The 18,476-nt window shown below is 44.1% G+C and overlaps 1 protein-coding gene across 2 annotated transcripts in view; it reads left to right on the forward strand.

The window, feature by feature from the left end:
- The first annotated feature begins 2,079 nt into the window (after window positions 1–2,079).
- Window positions 2,080–18,476, forward strand: part of LOC147612791 (uncharacterized) — a 41,988-nt gene continuing 25,591 nt past the window's right edge. The window contains exon 1 of one of the 2 annotated variants that reach the window (XR_015263531.1): window positions 2,080–3,879. Coding sequence is in view for 1 of the 2 variants with exons in the window: in XM_086783402.1 (XP_086639528.1) it covers window positions 2,527–3,879 (1,353 nt within the window). In the remaining variant the exon portion in view is untranslated. The remainder of the gene's footprint in view (window positions 3,880–18,476) is intronic. The other variant, XM_086783402.1, reaches the window with a different exon arrangement.

The raw sequence follows: 18,476 nt of genomic DNA on the forward strand, positions 1-18,476 counted from the left end.
CACCTTGTGAATGCATGTAAAAACAATGTGTTAGTTGACTTGATTATTTCAATTAGAAAGCATACCACTTGTCATGTTGGGTTCTAATTAATTGAAGGCGTGTGTTTCCTTCTAGGATTGATCTTTGACAACCATCATGCCCACTTTTGGGCATGTCACTCATCAAAAACATGTAAAATTTTGTCAAAAATATTATAAAAAGAGGTGAAAATAGGTAAACATGACGTCACTTTCAAAGGACAGGGTTGTCCAATTTTAGGTCACCTTGATTCCTTAGGTAGATTGGTAAAATTTGCATAGAGCTCTTATTCATAAGCACATAGCCAATGGATCTTCTAAAGAGGTCACAAACTTAGTGATTTGAAGACAAATGTATTTCAAAAAAGTAAGAACTAGCACATAATATGTAGGAAAAAGCATTCCTTTTATGGCCCAAGAGATTTTCAAGATTGTGCTCATCATAGCCTTATGTTGAGGGTAGTCACGTGTGATAGTTGATTGCATTTGCTCAAGTGTCCGAGTTTGAACTCACCACCTCTGAGTTCGGATGCGTGATGAAGTGACCACTTGGGCAAAAAGTTACCTGACATTTGCTCAAGGTTTGTCTCACAATTAGTAAGTAATCTGCACATTAATCATAACCTAATTTTGAGCTTCTTTAAAAGGGGGGGTCAAAATGTGACATCTCCTCCACTTTATCTAGCTTAAATGGACATAAATGTTTTGAGTGGGTAATCTGATGCCATTTTATGGTTTGCACGAAGAGGCCTTTTTTTTACAACTCACCTCCCTCACACCATGCATAGAAGTTTTAGCCCTTGGTTGGTTGCACTTGATTGGTGCTTTGAGTCTTTTAAAACTTTAATTATGAACTGTGGTTACAATAGCATCTCTCTCTAGTTAGCGATTGAAGTCTTTAATAATGCACTTTGGCTACGCCACCCTACATCCATGGTCCATTTGTCTCTCTTTGGAGTGGTTTTATACATCATGCTCCTAGCTGAGAGATTTTTAGAGCAAGTCCCATTCTTTGAACTTCTAAACCATTGCATGGATTATATGTGGTCTAAAAGTCTTAGTGTGCCTACTCCCCCAAGTCTTACACAAAAAACCCACCCCAAGATAGGACTAAAATTTGAAGGATGCAATGATTTCAAAGCCATTTTAAAGCCACTGATGTGGCATTAATTAATGCTAAACTGAGGCTCATTTCTCTTCGAGGGCCCCTCTTAGCTCCAGCGTGTAAATTCCCACCACCCTCGACCACGACCCTAACCACTTGCACGCACCGCCCCCAACCTAAGAACCCCTTCTCCTCCTCCTCTACATCCACTCAAGCCACTTTATCCAGTTCTCAGCCCCCTCTTAGCCATGGCAATCTCCACATTATGCCGTCCCTCTGTCCCTCATGATTGTCCATGCTTCGATACTGCCTAAGGAGAGAGAGAGAGACGGAGACGGAGTCGCTTTACGAGAGAGAGAGAGAGAGAGAGAGAGAGAGAGAGAGAGAGAGAGAGAGAGAGAGAGAGAGAGAGAGAGAGAGAGAGAGAGAGAGAGAAGCATGCACGCCCACGGGCACATGAGGCATGCCTCTACTATTTTAAGAGAAGATTTGTTTCTAAAATAAAATAGGTCTTTCAAGCCCATGGGCGCGTAGTCTAGTGGTAGAATAGTTGGGTCCCATTATGGGGGCTTGGGTTCGATGCTAGTGAACTATGCGATGGGGGTTGGTTGTGAGCCGATGGATTAACTTCCCACTAACCAAAATAGGTCTTTCAACCTTTCCTTTTCCTAAGGTTAAATGAAACAAGATTTTAGGACACCACCATCAAAATTTTTTTGGGTACTTATTTAACCTTACCCACCTTCAAACTTTCCTTTTCCTAAGGTTAAATGAAACGAGATTTTAGGACACCACCATCAAATTTTTTTTGGGTACTTATTTAACCTTACCCACCTTTAAAATTGGGGCTAAACACAAAACACTTCAAGTACATTTTGTTGACTAATGGTTTTCACTTGAAAGGCAAAGGTGGCAGGGTTGCAAATTTCAGCTCCCCCCCTGTCTCCCTCTATCGCTCGTTCTCCATGTGAAATCATTGTACATTATAAGGCCCTTCAGAAGGGAGTTGGCGTGCTTGACTCGCACTAGTATCATGCCTTCTGCATCTGCATTCTTACCCGCGTCTGCGTTTATCAGCATGGAGGGCTTAGCCTGCCTCCCCGTCGCTCCTCCTCCGTGACTACTTCATCATCACTCGTGATTATTCTCAGCAACAGAAAAACATACAGACTGGGATGGAGCGTCTTCTTCTTCCTCTTTTCCTTCTTCTGCTTCATCTGTCAAGGAGAGGCTTTGCACGATTATGTGGTTTAGTTTCTTCCTCTGCTTACAACTCCTGCTGCTTTTCCTTTTCCTAGCACTTGGTCGCTGCGATGCGCACTGCATAGCCCTCTTCTCCCTCCAACTTAGGTTAGGGTTTTTCCACCTCTGTGTGCGCGTTTTACCCCTTTTTCTTCTTTACAATGAGGATCCGCAAACCCCAGCATAACCTCCAGGTCCGTGCAGACAACGGCAGCGATGGAAGCTTGCTCTCACCCGCTCTTGCTGCAGCAGTAGAGTCCAAACCCTCACCTCCTCCCAATCCTGCCGCTGAACACATACAATACAGCGATGGAGACCACACCATGATATACTCCGCTCCAAAATTCAGGGGTTCCGCGAACTGGCTAAACAGGTTGAGAGCTGCCAAGGGTTTTCCTGTAGATCCCGATCTGAGCATTGAAGAGTTCTTGACATCACGTAGGTTTTCATCTGAAGAAACGGAGGGTTCTTGTCCTGAACAGGATAATGTTAGCACTAAGCAGGCTAGGGTTGATGTGGTGCAGGATGGCTATGGAGGCTCCGATGACAGACGTGGTAAGGTTGCAGACACTTCTTCATGTCGAACTCTCGGTTTTGATATCCCAAACGCACTTTTGTGCTGCCCAGCCACTTCCTGCAACAATGGTGCTGCAGAAGTAGACTCTGGCCATAGCCACAGCTCGGTTACAGAAGCACCATGGGGAAAGCAGTCATGGCTGGGCTCGGGAGCAGGAAATAACACCGCAGAGCAGAATCTTTCCTCTTCTCCATACCAGGTTGAAGACGAAGGCTCGAGAAAGCCAGGAAATTGTACGGACTCACCTTATACGGACTCACCCTGCCAGGATGCCACCACGGGGGTGGCAATATCTCAGCTCTACTTCAACATGTTTGCAGACTTGTTCTGCATGGACACCTGCAGCTTGAGCTCTCAGGAATCTGTAGGTGCCATGAAGAAGCGCCACCGGAAGCAAGAGAAGCCAAAGATTTGCTCAACCTTTGCAGATCCGGAGCCTCCTTTTGCTACCACAACTTTCTTGCAGCTTCAGACGGTTGAGTTTGATACTAACCTCACTCACGAACTTGACTCAGGGAACCCAACCTCGCAGTCTGAAGTAGTTGCTGAGGAGAAAATGGATATTCAGAGTTCTTCCCCAGAAACGGAGGTGACAGAAAACACTCTGTTTCAGCAAAAGAAAAGCTTGAAGAAGAAGTCTGCTGATTCGAACAAAAGGAAAGATGACATGGAAAGTGAAGTAAGCTCAAGGAATGAAATATTTGTCATTGACACCAGTTTGCAGGGCTGGAGGGTGGATAAAGTTATCATCCGGAGAGGCAGCAGTTGGAAGATAAAGGATAAGGGCACCACTGCACCTGGCAAAGGCAACTCAGAAAGTACTGTGAAGGTGTCAAAGAAACGGGCACGAACCCCACACATTAGCAATGCTAAGAGAGAGCAAACCCATTCTAACAAGGTGCAAAGGCAGTGGGAGTTAGGCACCTGTAAAGAGAAGGTACGACAGAAGACTCTGTTTTTGCAATTTCCACACTTATAAATCATTAGTCTATAATTCAAATTCTGCTTCGTGTCTAGAAAGTGGGGGTGTAGTAGTGGCCTTACTTATCCCTTTTGATTCCTTGAAGGCCGTTGTAATTTTTAGCATGATAATTGTTGTATGCATGTGTATTAGGCAAGCAGATGCCAACACCTTTGATCAAATGTGTAATATGCATCTTCTTGAGCTGCTTGTAGTCATTTGATACTGCTTCGCAAAAAGACTGAAATCTCCTTGTCATCCATGTCTCTCTCTTCTCTGAACATAAAAACACTTTTCTTTTGCATACAAGCAGTGCAATTTCTAAGTAGGAAGAGCATAGATTTCTCTCGAAGCTAATTGTTTCACTCATGCCATAACATTTTTTCTTTCACACTCCTGTCTTGGATTGCTAATTAGCCCACCAATCAAGCCTTTAGTCTCGATCCAACACAGTCGGTTCTTATGTTCTTGTATTGTATGTGATCATTGCAAGGAATAAATATAGGCTAATGTATTGTTTGTGCAGGCCTAATTTTGCGGGCACGTTTTAGAGATTGGTTGATAAGCATTGATAAGGTGATTCTGTCCATTTGAAAAGGAATCTAAGCAGAGATGCATGAAAGACAATGGCACTAGGGAGGGTTTGAGTGCCCTTTGTCTGTGGTGTGTGTTACCTTAGCTTCAGTAATGCAAGAAAATGTTTTCCCTAATGTCAATGGTGGAAGTAAGCTATGCAGTTGCAAACTTGGGAATCCTGAAGGCTTGAATATATTTTCAACTTTAGTTGATCAGTGAGAGCTTGGCCATGTAGAGTTAGTAAGGCCTTGACGAAGGGTGGTTTCAGCAGCCCCTACTCCGCATTAAAGCCTGTTATTTGGAAAGGGACACAAGAGGCTGCCGCTCCTGATGTTGCAGGTGGCAACGTAGCCAGATATAAAAGTTTACTGGAGATCAATTGCAATTCCCTTTTTTGACACTGCTGATGAGGCCTATAATGGCTGGTACCTTTGTTAAGACGAGAGAGATGCTAGGAGAGGAAACTCTGAATATATCAGAAGCTAGCTGGAGCCGTGGGCTCAGTTGTTTTGCATGTTCCGTTTGATTTTCTGGGCAAAAATACTTTGCCAAAGCTGTCAGTTCATGTACTGGATCGTTATATCAATAATATAAGGCAATTGGCAGTTACTCCTGTTGTCTGTTGGTTGTAAATAAATGCTTGTCTTGTGTTGAGTTTTGAGCCTGGAGCTCTTTACAAAAGGCAGGGATCTAGTTATTGAGCTGGTTCCTGAGCTGTTCAGAGGGTGCACTGGACAATGCTTATGGATCCGAGGTCCTACTGCAGTCTATGTGCAGTGCTATGGAGGCTCGACGATACCCATGGCTGTGCTGTGCTGTGTGTGTGTAGAGAGAGACCGAAAAAACGATAAGCTAGAGAGAGAATAATTTGCACGACAAAATTAGAATTGATTGATATATAAAACTCCATCAAGTAGAATGCCTTTTTGTAGGTGGAGGACCTCATCTTTTGACTCAATCAAATCACACACACACTGTCATGTGCACACACATGTACATGCTTATCTCAGAGGCTAACCCTAAGGAGGCAACAAGATAAAGAAGAAAAGACCAGAACAGAACCAGATTTTGGAGCATATATTGTGGAGTATCTTGTGGAGGGACACAGGGAATATTCCTGTCGGCTGCAGCATTTATGTGATTTAGTTGTCCAGGAGCTGGCCGACCAGCAGTTGGACCGTCCATGAGATAATCTCCAGCCTATATAAGACTTAGGTGCTCATTGTTGTGACCATTCAGCCCCTTGTTGGTTGGGTCATAGTACTAGGAGTTTGTTAGTATTTAACTACCTTTTTAGGGCAGCCCATGGCTGCAAGAATCTGTGTACCTTTCTGTACCATATGAAATACTGAATTTCCAGCCCTCTCTCTCTCTCTCTCTCTACTCTCCCTTCTGTCTGCGTTTTTGCATCAGTGTGTTCTAGATGGTGTTTAGGGTTGAAAGAAGACTCACAGCTTCCGCATGTAACACACACACACACACACACACACACACACACACACACACACAAACTAATGACACGTGGCACACCTATCTTATCCACCGATAAGAGATGATTTTCACACACACACATAAATAAGGGCTGTTTCGCACACATGAAGCTCCAAACCCCCCTTTGGAGCGAAGATGGAAGTGTGATGAGGAACTTTCACTAGGCAAGAATACACATGCTCCAACTTTGGTAAGAACTTGGCTTGTTCTAGTTGTATGCTTAGAGGCTCATGCAACTTGGCTCAGAGGTTGATAAGCTTGGCTTAGAGGCTGGTGAGCTTGGCCTCAACAGGCTCAGAGGCTTAGCATGCATGGTTCAGAGGTTCATGACACATGTAGCTTGTCCCCAACAGAGATTCAAAGACCAAGGTTACACTAGGAGTTAGTGGTCCATGACCAACATTGGTTTCATACACAATAATCCCCCCCTTACTCTAAACAGGGTATAACATGGGAAAGGAGCCTTTTATATCATCAAGGCCCTTTTACACACACAAGGAAAAAACACACGCACATAGGATTATTACATCTCATTTTGGGGGACTTCTCAGGCAGAGGACCCAACTCAATCAAAAGATAGATCAAAAGTTGAGGAAGAATCCCCCCTTGATGCCGGTGAAGATCCTTTTACATCGCCATTTCCAAGCAAGTGTGGCTTGGAACGCATGCATGGTTTTTGGTGATGATGATGCCAAAGACAGGAGAGAGTATGCTAATGAAGATCTGTGCATTAATGTGGATGCTGATTACGCTGCTGATAAAAACATAACTTTGCCCATGTGAACAGGTGCTTAGGATTCTATTAAATTTGACTTTTATTGGAGCCTTAATCTAATCTAATCTTATTTGTAGATAAGATTATTGTGTGGGAGACGTGCAGCAGTGATTATGGCGGCGATTGTGGCCGGCAGTAGGAGCGTTAGCGGCGGGTAGTAGTCCAACGCGCAAGAGTGGACTCAGAAATCCGTTCATAGACGAGAACCACTCGGGTGATGGAGGGCCTCTAGGGCCGTGGCGGTGTGACTGATCAAGGGTCGCTGGGTGCAAGCTACGTGGTCTGCAAGCAGAAGTTTGTGTGCTTCAGGCAGGAAGGTCGGCAGAGATGCACGTAGGAGTGATGGACCTGCAGCAGGTGGAGCAGCAGCAGCAGTCGCATGGGCAGACGCCCCCCTGGTAGCTAGGCTGTGTGGAGTGGGTGGCTCGAACAAGTGCAGGCCAGGAAAACACAAGGAGGTTTTGTAGGGGCTAGAGCGACAGTGTGTGACCAGGAGCTCGAGGAGAGAAGGCCACGAGCTTGAGATAAATGCAAGAGCCTAGGACCAGGCTGCACAGATCTGAGCTTCACTGGTCTGGATGCCTCCCCGTCAGGCTGGACTGGGCGTTGAGGTTGGCAACACTGGGAATGCCAACAGATGAGGGTTTGCTGGGGTTGGAAGGCCAACGAGCAAGTCCGCAATGTGAGTGAATCTGCCGCAGGTTGCAAGCATTGGCCGAGAGAGCAACAACGTTCAGCGTAGGAGTCCTTGCGCAGGTAGCAAGAGCATGGCCAACACTTTGTGAAGGTCACGAAGACTCTGATACCAATTGATGGATCAGAGGTCCTACTGCAGTCTATGTGCAGTGCTATGGAGGCTCGAAGATATCCATGGCTGTGCTGTGTGTGTGTAGAGAGAGAACGAAAACGATAGACAATAATTTGCACGACTAAAATAGAATTGATTAATGTATACAACTCCACCAAGTACAATGCCTTTTGTAGGTGCAGGACCTTATGTTTTGATTCAATCAAATCACACACACACAAACTACTGACATGTGGCACACCTATCTTATCCACTGATAAGAGGTGATTCACATGCACACAAACACAAACATAAGTAAGGGCTGTTATACCCAACAAATGCTACCAATTGCTTGTCTGCGGTCATGGTTGAACAGAAATAGAAGGACTGCTGGGAGTGAGCTAAGGTGCAAAAAGAAGACTTTCGAGTGCTCTCGCGAAACTAAGGTGACCCTAACTAGGCAATTGACGCTTATGAATAGGCTAGAAAAGAAAAAATTTCTGCAGAAGCCCTAAGCTTCGATACCAAATGTAAGGCTAGTGATCAAGGCAGGTGTTAATAGACAAAACGATTTATGCAACAGAAGACTCAACAAAAACACAAGCACACACCAATAACCTACAAGTACCATTGTTTTCCTATTATGCTTTGAGGAACCCAAGTTGCATAGAACCTGTGTTTGGATGCAAACACTGGCTGCCAAGGAAAGAGGGCGTACAGTGCTGCCCACGCGCATGAGAGAGGGATATGCTGTGTGCTGACTCCAAGGAAGGAATGAGGAATGAAGGAAGACATGGCTATTTATAACTGCTGAATATTTTTAAAGGACAAATTTATTTGCAGTTGCTTTTGTTCTTTTTCCCTGATTTCACATATGAAAAGATCCCCTTAGGTTGCTCTCTCTCTTGGCCCAACCATGTACTAGGGTGGAGGCACTTGTCTAGCATATTGCTGGCTCATTTGCACCACGTTTCTGTGCCCAACTGCTGCTGAATTCTCCTGCTGCAAAACCTGAAGTCCAAGAGTGTCTGACTGCCCAGCCTATCCGGAGTCATTGTCATTGCCTCCCTGGAGCGGAGTGCTGCCTGTGGCCATCACTTCAGGTCCACCTGCCGTCCATATTCTACGCCATTTGGGGTGGACCTGTTGGACAACGCACCACCGCCGCCCAGATCCCCGGCTGCAATACTGCAGCGAGCTCCACCCCTGCCTGGCTATCTGGCTTTTCCGCCTGTGCTCCTGCGTCGGTGCTCAGCCTGGAGCGAAGGCAGTGAGACTGGATGGTGTAGCCCACAAGGTGGAGCAGCTGAAACTGGGCAAAAATACCTCTGCAGTGCTGAGTCGCCACCTCTGTAGGGGCCGGTTGTTGCTGCCTTGCGCCTCGTGTGTAGAGCTAAGTGCCATGTGATTCAGTCCCAGAGCAACCTGCCTTGAGTGCCATCCTGCTCTATCAGAGTTGCAACGCTGCTTGGAGAGGCTGCCGCCTAGCAGAGCGCCCAGACTAGCTGGTACTTGCAGGTATAGTAGAGTTTCCAGCAGGTGTACTTGCAGGTACAGTAGGGGTTCAGCTGGTACTTACAGGAACAGTAGGGTTTCCAGCAGGTGTACTTGCAGGTACAGTAGAGTTTCCAGCCGGTACAGTTGGGTTTCCAGCAGGTGTACTTGCAGGCACTGTAGCGTTTCAGCAGGTAACGTTTTCAACCTGTTCTGCAGGTACAGTAGGGTTTTCAGCTAAGTACAGCAGGTACATCACCAATACAGTACAGTTCAGCAGTTGGGTACAGCAGGAACAGTACAAACAACAGGTACAGAAGGTGCTGTCGGGTACAGCAGTAATGGGAGCTCCTGAGTGATGGTCGACTTGCAGATTTTTTTGAGAGAGAGATGATGTGCCAACTTCGAAATGTGTGTGAGAGAGAGTAGCAATTGTGGGAGAGGTTGGTGGAGGAGGTGGAAAGGGGGTCCATTCACGTTGTGCTATGTGGCATAGCCCACCAACTTTAATGGTGGGCACGTCCTTTTAGTGTCCACACACTAATGTGTGTTTACATGGTCAAAAGGGTGTCCAAAGGCTGGGCTGTCCATACATGGGTCCCTTTGGCCCCGGGCATTGGCCAATGGCCGGTGCCCAACTTTTGGGAACAACTTAGGTTAAAAAACCTTTATAATAATAAACAAAGGTTTAGATTAATACTTACCACCTGTTCACATGCCACAAACCATGTCAAAATATAGGCTTGAATTTGCTGCATATTTGTACAGTACTACTGCTCTGTATTGTACTGAATCCATTCTCACATGGAATCAAAGCATAAGACTAGGGATTCTTGAGTAAGTGAGATCTGCAGTGCATCTCCACTCTTCTTTCAGTCATTTTTGCTAGAGAAGTTGTCACCATTTGGCCCCAAGTGGTTTTCCTCTATTTCGTGCCAACATACACAATACGGGAGGCCATGGAGCTTTGTGTCGCCCGTACTGAGTCCAGGACCCGTGTCACCTACGGGAGGGCAGGCCTCTTGTCACCCGTAGTGGCCAAGACGTGGTGTGACTTGTTTTTGTGTGAGTGCGTGCTATGACATGTCCAATTCACGGGTAGGGGACGCCCACCTGTGAATTGTGTGAATGGCCTAGAAGGGAAATTGTAGTGGAAAAAAGTAAGACAAAATTGAAGACTTCCGGAAATTTGTGGAAAGAAAAATAAACACTAAAAGCCTCTTCAAGTTTGTTGCAACATTGCACACTAACTCTTTTCTCTCTTTTGGACATTTCTACAGCTAGTTTTCTAGAGATTGGAGATTATGTTGAGTACGAGTTCTTGTGATCATCCTCAGTCTGATGGGAGCAAACAACGAGGGTGAATCAAGTTTTGGAGGATATGCTTCGTGCATATGTCTTCAATAGACCATCAGATTGGGAAAAGTACATCATGATGGTTGAGTTTGCCTATAACAGTGCTAAGCATGTGGCTACGGGGGCTACAATCCATTTATGCTGATGTATGGATACCAACCTAGATCTTTGGTAACAGGAGAGTAACAGGTGGACTTACGGATATTTAGGTTGATGCGGCTAGAGATTTCTTAGCAAATATGCAAGAAATGCTAATCAATGCGCAAGAGGCTATTAGAAGTGCACAAGGTCGTGCATGTTTTCATGCTGATAGGCAGCGTTTACTGAGGGAGTTAATCGAGGGAATGCTAGTTTATTTGAGAGCGACCAAGAGTTCAGAGACGTTATGTACGGGGAAGGTTGGGAAGTCATCCCCTAGGTACTATGAACCTTATAAAGATTGGTGTGGTTGCTTATAGACTGGAGTTGCCTCCGAATGTGAAAGTTCATTTAGTCTTTCATGTCAGGTGATTGAAAGAGATGTTGGGAGTTGAGTTTCCTTTGTTCCACATGAACATGAGAGGATTATAGATTTCAGGAAAGACAACATAGGAACAAGTTGATCCCTGAATATAAGATTAAGTGGAAAGATAGGGTAGATGCCATGTGCATGAATATGCCATGGACATTCTCAGATGCTCATCCAGAAGAGGGCAGCCAGAAAAAGAATGATATGAACCAGATGATGGAGCACATAGCACTTTCGGTAGTATGGACTTCGAGATAGATGGAAGGATGTCATGTCAACTGCGTTAGATACAAAGGAGGACAGTTGGCTGCAGATGGTTTGTCGGCTGTACCTAATCAGAGGCGGCGGCGTGTGCACTTCAGGAGGTTGTCGGCTCTGCAGCGCATCATGGCACATGAAGAAGCCCAGTCGGGCAGTACTTTTGGCATTTAGTGAACTGTTGACTGGCCGACCAGCAGTCGGCTAGTTTACCAAGTCTTGTTGAAGGCCTATAAATAGGCATAAAGGCTCCTCGTTCTATTCATTCAACTCACTTAGGAGTTGGGTCCTTAGGATCCAAGATAGGGACAGATTTTGGTGATGTTCACCTTTTCCAAGGAGGCAGCCTAGGGTTGTAGAAGAGTACCTTTTTGTACTATATTAATATACTGAATTTCCAGCATATCTCTCTCTCTCTTTTCTCTCTCTTCATGTCTGCGTTTTGCATCAGATTGTTTCCAGGAGTGTTTAGGACTGAAAGAAGACCCCCAGAGCTTCTGCATGTAACATTGGTATCAGAGCATTAGGCTTAGCAAAGCTAAACACTGATTAAGTCCCATATGATGGTGTACAGGTCCAAGATACAGGAAAGTACATGGATACGAAGCCCAAGGCAAGGAACACAGAATCGAGAAGAGCTCCCAGGAGGTTTGTTGGTGGTGTTCCACAAAGCTAGAGGGGATGGCAGTCCTGTGAGCCAGATAGGTTCTCGAGCAACGGTCCCAAGGGAGGTTTATCCTCCAAGGGGTGATGTGAGAGTGCCAGACTCATTTCTCAAGAATGAAGACCAAGACAATGTTTATAGTCAGGGCAGGAATGGTTGGTGGACTAGATGGAACAGATGCATAGATCTTATTATGTGAGAGAGTGGTTTTGGAGATCGGGCCGGACTTTCAGAGAGAAAAGGGATCAAGTTTAGCAGAGGGGGATGTCATGTGCATGAATATGCCATGGACATGCTCAGATGCTCATCCATAAGAGGGCAGCGAGAAAAAGAATGATATGAACCAGATGATGGAGCACAGAGCACTTTTGGCAGTATGGACTTGGAGATAGATGGAAGGATGTCCTGTCAGCTGCGTTAGATACAAAGGAAGACAGTCAGCTGTACCTGATCATAGGCAGCGGTTGCACTTTAGGAGGGCGTCGGCTGCAGGCGCATCATGGCACATGAAGAAGCCCAGTCGGGCAGTACTTTTGGCATTTAGTGAACTGTTGATTGGCCGACCAGCAGTCGGCCAGTTTACCAAGTCTTGTTGAAGGCCTATAAATAGGCATAAAGACTCCTCATTCTATTCATTCAACTCACTTAGGAGTTGGGTCCTTAGGGTCCCAGATAGGGAGAGATTTTGGTGGTGATCACCTTTTCCAAGGAGGTAGCCTAGGGCTGTAGAAGAGTACCTTTTTGTACTATATTAATATACTGAATTTCTAGCATCTCTCTCTCTCTCTACTCTCTCTTCATGTCTGTGTTTTGCATCAGATTGTTTCTAGGAGTGTTTAGGGCTGAAAGAAGACCCCCAAAGCTTCCGCATGTAACAGTAGAGGACTCGACTTGGGAGTCAACAACCAGCTTGAGTAAGCATTTCCCTAATTTTGCTTAAGTGTAAATATTTGAAGAGAGGAAGTACCTGGACACTACCTATGGATTAGGGATCTAATCCAGCAAGGTGAGGCCCCGAGATTAGGGATTAGGAGGTGGATACTTGGCCAGGGTTTTCGGATTGATAAAACAAGCCTAATAGCCTTTTATAGCGAGTTAGATATTTATGGCGTAGTTATCACTATATAAGTGAGAGCTTGGGTTATCATGAGACATGGTTGTACGGATGCACCACTGAAGGTCTGGCTTGGACCACGAGAGTAGGCATGCTCATGCCACACACAGCGCGAGTACGTAGGTCGTTGTGTTGAAGTCCTATAGGCAGGCTTCAGTGCTATGGGACGCTGGAGTTAGACACATGCCTATGGGATTGTGCAGGAAGCCCTAGCCCTGGCTCGGTGGATTATATGGTAAGATTACTACAAACTACCCATGAGCATGATCCTATATGGGTGGTTGTGGATCTCTTAAGGAAGATGGCTAGGTTCATTCCTATGAAGACTACTGTTTCGCAATTAGCTTGGCTATTTTGAGAGAAATCACTTAGTTTAGTTTATGAAGTTTCATTATTAGTTTGTTCATGGTCATGATACACAAATTCATGGGTCACTTCTTGCAAGAGGTGATCATAATACAATTTAAGTTTGATGGTCTAATAGAGATAGTTAATTAGATCCTTGAAGGTATGGCAAGCATTCTTGGAGACAATTTAATTGGAAGGAATAGCTTCCGTATGCTGCATTTGCATATAACAATACAAAACATGCACAAACAACCAAGCTAAGTTAGCTCATGTTTATGTACGGATATAAACGTAGGGTTTTGTGGACCGTTGGTTTGCAAAACATCAAGATGCAAGCAACTTATGATTTTATGCAAGAGCAATAAAATGTTGCAATTTCCAGGTTTATGTGAACAAGAAGCAATTATTGAGAGTGTCTAATGTTTTGTTTTTGAGTCCTAAAAGATATTGAGGTACTCAAAATTAGAAGAGTTTTTAAACTTTCTCTTAGGTACTATGGGCTACTTAAAAATTGTTGAAGTGATTAATGGGATCAAAATTAGAAGAGTTTTTAAACTCTCTCTTAGGTACAATGGGCTACTTAAAAATTGTTGAAGTGAGTAATGATGCTGCCCATAAGTCGGAATTTCACCAAGGGCGAGGATTCGTCCCGTCTTTCATGTCAGCAGATTAAAAGGGTGTGGATAGTTTGGTTTTAGATAATGAAGTCATCTAGTAGGACTTAAGGCAATATGTTTCACATGAATCAAAGCCATTTCTAAGTTATCGTGGAAGAACTCTGCATGTTGTGAAGTTGCTAATTAAGTCTTAGAACTCTGAAGAATGGTTCAAAGGAAGACAATTCATGGGAGAAAGTCGAGTCTCTTATAGGGATATACCCCATAACTTCTTTGATTGACGTGAAGGCACACCATCCATGAAGAAAGATAGCTTATGACCCTTCCAATCTATCTGGGCATCATGGTTATGAAACCACTCTTTTCCTATGATAACATCTACTCTATCCAAATTCATAATCATGAAATCTAATGGCTCTGAGTAGCTTTGTATAATTATAGGTGACTGAGAAACTCGCTGATCTCGATACTGTGGTGTAACCTGTCCCATCTCCCCCTGTTGTCCTTGCATAACAACAATGATGTTCTTAAGATTCAAAATCTACTGCACAAGCAAGGTCTTTCTTGTGTCGAAGTCTACTTTGGTGACCAAGTCATCGATTGTCACGTCATCGTCCTGATGGTTATCGTCGAGAAGAACATTCTCGTCCATCTCACGATCGTTTTGTGCTTCATCAGCCATGATAAATTGAAGCTAATCTACTGCTGTTAAAGGAAAATCTCGCATCTCAAGTGTAGAGATGTAGTGCTGCAAAATCTCGTGTGTTGCATGTTGACTGTAGAGATGAAGTACCGCAAAATACGAACACACGTACAAATCCCGCTCTTGAAAGCTGGCCGAGTTTTCAGCCCTCTTGACCGAGTAGATTCCGAGTTTTGATGTGGAGAACTAATGAGCAACCCCCCCCCCCCCCCCCCCCCCCCCCCCCCCCCCCGATACTGTGGTGTAACCTGTCCCATCTCCCCCTGTTGTCCTTGCATAACAACAATGATGTTCTTAAGATTCAAAATCTACTGCACAAGCAAGGTCTTTCTTGTGTCGAAGTCTACTTTGGTGACCAAGTCATCGATTGTCACGTCATCGTCCTAATGGTTATCGTCGAGAAGAACATTCTCGTCCATCTCACGATCGTTTTGTGCTTTATCAGCCATGATAAATCGAAGCTGATCTACTGCTGTTAAAGGAAAATCTCGCATCTCAAGTGTAGAGATGTAGTGCTGCAAAATCTCGTGTGTTGCGTGTTGACTGTAGAGATGAAGTACCGCAAAATACGAACACAAGTACAAATCCCGCTCTTGAAAGCTGGCCGAGTTTTTCAGCTCTCTTGATCGAGTAGATTCCGAGTTTTGATGTGGAGAACTAATGAGCAACCCCCCCCCCTCCCCCTTCTCCTCTTTTGTACTTAAAGTCCAAGGACCCTCATGCTTTTATTTTTATTTCTAAAAAACTAATGTGCTTTTTTAGTTGTATTAAAAAAAAAACTCGTGCTTTTTTTTTGAGGTGGAGCTTTTTTCCTTTTTTTCAAAGAATATCTCCTCGAATATCTATAGTGAAAAACATCTACTTTTCTACTAAAAAACTTTTTCCCTAATCTGGCAGTCTATGAAATAGACCTTTGTAAGGGCTGTCGCACGGGTACTTAGCTTATCTTTAAGAAAACAACAATGTCATGCGTAAAACCTAAACAAAATCTAAAAATAAACAAAAGAGAGAGAGTAGAGAGAGAAGACACCACACTAGGGGTCGAATAGCCTTGGGCCAACCCCCAGCTCTAAGAACTTGTACTCAAGACTCCTTCAAAGAGTTTTATCTAATATAACTCGGAGGGAGGGAGGGAGGGAGGAGAGAGCTCTCTTGTCTTTTTACATGTCTCCACGGGCATTCACATGCCAAACTGTCCATAGGCATTCATGCGAATGGAAACAGCATTGCAAACATGGTTGTTGATGCGGTTGATTGCTTCCCATAGCTTCCATTTGATTTCACAGTCTCACTCCTCGATCCCTCCTAGCTAATCAAATGCAACTATGCTCCATTGGCATCCTGATCTTGAGTAAGTGAAAAAGAGCTTAAACGAGCTCTTACCGCAATTTTGCTTCTTGCCTTTGAGTACAACCATCGGTTAATGTCTACGCTTCTAGGGATCCATTTCCACTCTCGCCTGAAATTAAGGTTTTTATAAATTAGGGTTTTTAGCAGGTATTCGGACTCCAAAATTGGGACTTTTGGGTGCAAAAGATGCCTAAAGCAGAGGGCTATAGATGTACTATGGTTGTCTGAAAATTAGGGTTTCTGACAAAATTGTAATTAGGGATTATAGAAAATTCAGGGTCGATAGAATACTTAGGAGGCTTCATATTCATGAATAGAAGGGGAATTTTACAAATTGGTGATTATATGGAGAGGTAAGATTTCTCAAGCTTTCATGGCTATGGGAATCATGAAAAAGAAGAAAAACAGCTTTTCCATTAAGTGTGTGTGTCCAAAAAATGAAAAGAGAAGCTTTCATATGGTTGGCTCCCAATTCTAGAGAGAGGAGAGAGAGGGAAGATAAGCTTTTCCAACATGTAGAGGATGAGTGGAGGGTGCCTATTGGGCCACCCGTCCAAACCATCCCTCCTCTTGACATGTGGGAGGCCGCCCAAAGCTCATAACATGCAGAAAAAAGTGCCTGAATATGTGCCTGGCCGACTGTGAGTGGAAACTGGTCCAATCTCTTTATGAATTGTCCGCCCGAACTTTAATGAAGTGTGGACGCCCAAACTCACTTATAACTTGGGCGAACACACTTATTAAAGTGTGGATCTGTAAAAGAGAAAAATTTACCATTTGCTCGTAAAATGAGCATTATAGAGTAAAGTAGTATACTTACCACCTGTCTACAATCCACAAGCGAGTTTAGAAGACGGTTTCACTCGCATGGTTCACAAGAGGACGTCCCCAACTCATGAACTACACCACGCACAATTCACACATGCAACAAAACAGTTCATGAGAAAACAAGTTCAAAACCTTACACGCATAGATGCAATGCAAGAATGCACCATGGAACAGTTTCCCATTTCATTTAGCTAGTAACCCATGGTACCATATTTTGGATATGGGCGCGGAGCAATATCCCCAGCCTACATAACCAACCTACTGGCTCTTGGTGTTGACAAGTCCTCGACCATAACAGTCCATCTTATGGAACTCGTCCATAAGCCTGATGTGCAGAGAATGCCCAAATAGTGACAAAAAGTACCAAGGAGAGAGTGATCCAAATGTGGATTGGTATGTAGATACTAGAGATGCCAATATAATGCCAAGAGAGAGAAGGATGCCAATAGCAACCAACAGGGACCAACAATGGAGTATCGATTACATGAGAAAAGTTATTTTACAAGTGGAAGACCAGATCCTTTTCATGGGCTCCAAACAAGCTTGAAATTTGCCCTGAAATCGTCTAGATAGATAATCTCTTCAAAAGTTTCTACTCAACCTATATATTTTTAGAACTTCCTAAGATATGTAGGTTGACATTTGTTGATCTTCATGAAACGTATGCAATATAGTTATCAAATTGGAAACTCTCATGGAAAGCTTCTCTTTGATTAGTTTCATTTCTTTTGAAGTTATGGCTGATTATCTTCAATAATGGGACCCCATTTGACCAAGGTCCGACTGAGGATTTGGACTAGATAAACATAGATTCTTAATATATAGAGCATGGACTAAGGTGTTAAATCAATATCTTATTCTTAATCAGGTTTAGGGCTAGGGATCAGTAAAGTAAGGCTTCCGCGCATGCAATATTGGTATCATAGTATTTAGGCTAAGCCCACTAAGCAATGTTCCAATAAAGGTGCATAGTTTCCAGCAGGAATGCAACAGGGTAGCAGATGGAGTCATCTGCAAGCTAGAGGAAGCATTCCCTGAGGGTATGTACGCATAACCTGTACATCATTAAGCTCTGAGATCAGTCCAAAGGCCTAGCAACTCGCATGATCAGTTGCGGCAGGTGACCCGACGCTGTGTTAAGAGTAAGGGAAAGCAGGCATGGGGATAACAGTTGAACAGGTGTTTAGTTCTTTAGCAAGACTTGGAAGTGGATATCTAGAGTGAAGGTGTTCAGACAAAAAGATTTGTCAAGTCAAAGTCAGTAAGGTAGAAGTCGACGTCAGTAGTATTAAGTCAAAGTTTGTAGTAGTCCAAGGAGGAAGGATGATAGAGTGTCCAACCCATCATCAAGTTTAGTAGAAGGGAATGTCATGTGCATGCCCGTGCCATGGCTAATCCTGTGCATGAACAGTCCTAATCCTTGATTAGTCAGCAGGTAGCATCAGTTAGATAGCATGTAGGAAAATAGTGTTAGCATCAATAGCATCATCATCCTCATCCTCAGCACCATCATCATGATGGGAAGTTACAGGTGGCTTGTCGATTGCCAGTAGCATCATGTCGGCTGGCAGCAGGTCATTGTACAGTAGGCGGCCATGTGACCAGGCAATGGGCCAGCAGGTGGATCTGGTTGAATATGGGGGAACTTAGAAAAGACATATTTGGGCTTCATTTGGTTGGATTTACAAATTTTTCAAATTTGGA

The sequence above is a fragment of the Cibotium barometz genome, chromosome 45, assembly GCF_041138505.1.
Source record: "Cibotium barometz isolate CiBa-2024 chromosome 45, ASM4113850v1, whole genome shotgun sequence".
NCBI lineage: Eukaryota > Viridiplantae > Streptophyta > Polypodiopsida > Cyatheales > Cibotiaceae > Cibotium > Cibotium barometz.